General features: G+C 42.8%; 1 protein-coding gene across 1 annotated transcript in view; it reads left to right on the forward strand.

Moving 5' to 3' along the window:
• The window catches only part of LOC103398944 (nuclear receptor corepressor 2-like), an 11,698-nt gene extending 10,331 nt beyond the window's left edge, over nucleotides 1-1,367 (forward strand). The window contains exons 19-20 of the mRNA XM_017030985.2: nucleotides 262-441; nucleotides 524-1,367. Coding sequence (XP_016886474.2) covers nucleotides 262-441; nucleotides 524-696 — 353 coding nt within the window. The 3' untranslated portion in view covers nucleotides 697-1,367. The remainder of the gene's footprint in view (nucleotides 1-261; nucleotides 442-523) is intronic.
• The last annotated feature ends 2,286 nt before the right edge of the window (nucleotides 1,368-3,653 follow it).

Here is a 3,653-nt window from a genome sequence, read left to right on the forward strand (position 1 = left end):
GGGTTGGACACTAGGGGTTGGACACTAAGAGTTGGACACTAGGGGTAGAACACCAGGGGTAGGACACTAGGAGTTGGACATTAGGGGTTGGACACTAGGAGTTGGAAGTAGGACACTAGCGGTTGGACACTAGGGTTTGGACACTAGGGGTTTGGGCACCAGGGTTTGGACACCGGGGGTTGGACACCAGGGATTGGACACCAGGGGTAGAACACTAGCGGTTGGACACCTGTGGTTACCGCTGTCCGTCTCTGTCCACAGCTGGAGGAAAGTCGTCCAAGGGCAGTGGACGCTCCAACGGACGCAAAGCCAAGTCTCCAGGTCCGGGTCTGTCCGGGGGGGAGCGGCCGTCCTCCGTGTCCTCCGTCCACTCGGAGGGAGACTGCAACAGGAGGACACCCCTGACCAACCGCGTCTGGGAGGACAGACCGTCGTCCACAGGTACCGGTGGTCACAGTATTACTACGTATTACTACTGCAGTACTACCTGGTGTTGAAGTACTTTTTTTTTTTTTGGACGCAGGTTCGGCCCCGCCCCCTTTCCCCTGTAACCCCCTCATCATGCGATTCCCCAGCGGGACGGTCTCCGCCCCGTCCCCGTCCTCCGGTCAAGCCGGGGGACAGGGACGCTCCTGGGAGGAGGAGCCCAAACCTCTGCTCATGTCCCAGTACGAGACTCTGTCTGACAGCGAGTGAGACGAGGACAGACGCTGGGAGACACTCCTCCGTCATCATTCCTCTCCCCCCGTGTCCTCCTCCTCCTCCTCCCGTCCTCATGTCCTCCCCTGGACCGCAGTGGACAGAGACATCGGTGACACATCTGACCTGGGACCAGCAGTCGGGACTCTGACAGGAAGTCCTCTGCTGCTTCCTGTGTCCTCACACTCACACACACTCACTCACCTCCGTCTTCGGAGCGGAGACGCAGCGTCAGTCCGTCTTCACGTCCCCCCCCCGCCCTCTAGTGGACATGTCCTGTCGTTGGTTTACAGGGTGAACGTTCTCTAACGTCCTGGTGTGTTGTCCTTGTCCTCCTCCTCCTCGTCCTCCTCATGTCTGTCTCTGTCCGTCTCTGTCTTCAGTCGGACTGGAGGACGACGTCTTTTTTTTTTTTTTTCCCTGTCACGTTCGCAGAGACAATCGCAATTTGGTTTTTAAAAAAATAGAGAGAGAAAAGAAACAAAAAAATGTCGCTTCACACAGGAACAGGAAGTGGAACAGGAACAGGAAGTGGAACAGGAACAGGAAGTGGAACCTTTCTAGTGTTAAGTGCCATTTAATTTTCCAGCCAGTCGTGAGGGGGACGTTTGTTTTCTTCACCCTCTCCAGGTCTGACTCCACGCAGGGAAACAGAAGAAAAAAAAAAACATCGGAATTTTTTTTTTTTTTTAATTTTTTTTTTTTATCCCCCCCAGAAACGATTCGCTTTTTTTTTGTTTTTTTTTTTTTTTTCCCCCAAATTTTTTTTTTTATTTTTTAAAAAATTTTTTTTTTTTTAATTTTTTTTTTTAATCCCCCCCAGAAACGTATCGCTCTCTTTCTGATTCTGTTTCTGTTTCTGTCATGTCAGCAGGACTCCCCCTGGCGGCCGTAAGGGGGAAGTGCATTTTTTTTTTTTTTTTTTTCCCCCAACGTTTTTTTGGCTTTATATATAAATTTTTTTTTTTTTTTTAAATTCAAATTTTTTTTTTTTTTTTAAATTCAAATTTTTTTTTTTTTTTTTTTCCCCCAACGTTTTTTTGGCTTTATATATAAATTTTTTTTTTTTTTTTTAAATTCAAATTTTTTTTTTTTTTTTTAAATTCAAATTTTTTTTTTTTTTTTAAATTCAAATTTTTTTTTTTTTTTTTTTTCCCCCCCAGAAACGTATCGCTCTCTTTCTGATTCTGTTTCTGTTTCTGTCATGTCAGCAGGACTCCCCCTGGTGGCCGTAAGGGGGAAGTGCATTTTTTTTTTTTTTTTTTTTTTTCCCTCAACGATTTTTGTGCATATATATATAAATATTTTTTTTTATTGTAACCCACTGTATAATAGCAAGGATTGTATATAAAACCGAAGAGATGTAAATATTTATGTGGCTTGCTTTAAGGTTGGTGTTGAAGAGAGAGAGAGAGAGAGAGAGAGAGAGAGAGGGGGGGGGGGAGGGGGGAGAGAGTCACATGGTTAAATTCTCGTAGCCACCAGCAAGCTTTGTGGACAGCAGTGTAAAAAAAAAAATAAAAAAAATAAAAACAGTGACGACACTGCCTTAATGTTTAAATAAAAAAAAAAAGGTTATTACCTCACCGCTGCCCCCTGCTGGACTCTTTATTTACTCTTCCCTTTACCTCGTTGTTCTGCGATGCCCCCTACAGGTTGACACTACTTTTTTTTTGTAGTTTAGTTCTCCCTTTTAAATGTAAACATTGCAACAGCACCACCTAGTGGCGGAGTCTGTTATAGATAAATAATAATATAAGACGAGTGAAACGACATGAATTCTTACTTTCGGATAAAAGGATTCGAAATCGTAAAAAGGGTTGCTGGTTCAAATCCCGGGCCCCTGGCAGAGATGTGGTTCTCAACCCCTGGGCCGTCGCCCCCTAGTGTGCCGCGGGGGAAAATTATCCGATGTCACCTAATTGGTCCTAAAATATTATTTATGTATTTATCGCAAATATTTTTTTTTTTCCGTTATTCGTTAATGCGTGTCAGGCAGAGCAATTTAATTCTCTTCCACTAGGTGGCAGCAGATCTAAGAAAACTAAGAAAAGACAGAGCTGAAGAAGATCTTTGTGCGAGTTTCTTTCTTCAATTCCTGCCTCTGCGTAACGCGTTGTCTTCAACTAAACAGGAGTACGTTTTTAGCCGCGGAGACGGAGCGTAATTAATAACCAGCAGATGGCGCTCGAATCGTTCTGATCACTTTTGAAACCAACGTTTTTTTTCTCGTTTCTCGTTAAAAAATTTAATTTAATTTAAAAAAAAAAAAAATTGGTCGAAATCTGATCTTTTTGTGTTTGGTGAAAATCTGGAGAAAAAAAAAATTTGTAAAATTATTTTTTTTCCAAATTTTATTTTTGCAAGAATGTTTCTCGTAAAATTCGGACATTTAAAAAAACATTTTTATAAATTAATTTCTATAAAACTCTTAACGTTTTTGGTCAAATTCTAATATTTTTTTTTTTGGCAAAATATTTTGTAAAATTATTTTTTAAAATGATATAAATACATATATGTCCCGAAAAATAACTTTATGCTAAATACATTTTTTTTTTTTTTTGTTTTTCCGTCGTTCCGTCGGGCGTCTCTGGGTGGCACCGCTGAGTGAATCGGGAAAAAAAACTGTGAATGGTTTCGCAGGTTGCGTGACAGCGGAGCGGCCGACCGTTCTGGTTCAGGTCGTGACACGTCCGACGTTCAACAACAGCCGACGGTGTTGACGGTTCCCGCCCTTTAATCAGCTGTCAATCAAAACAACACCTTCATTTTTTTTTTTTAATGTTTTTTGTTGTTTGATTTTTGTTTTTTTGGTGTCAAATTCTGATTCGTCGACTGGAGTTCGCAGTGACGGGGGGCGACCTGAGAGTGGAGCACTGGGGGGGGGGGGGGGGTGGGGGGGGGGGGCCAAGGGGCGGGGGTTTTTTTTTTCACCCAAAAATTAAAATTAACAT

The sequence above is a fragment of the Cynoglossus semilaevis genome, unplaced genomic scaffold (genome assembly GCF_000523025.1).
Source record: "Cynoglossus semilaevis isolate Cse_v1.0 unplaced genomic scaffold, Cse_v1.0 scaffold2194, whole genome shotgun sequence".
In the NCBI taxonomy this organism is placed as follows: domain Eukaryota; kingdom Metazoa; phylum Chordata; class Actinopteri; order Pleuronectiformes; family Cynoglossidae; genus Cynoglossus; species Cynoglossus semilaevis.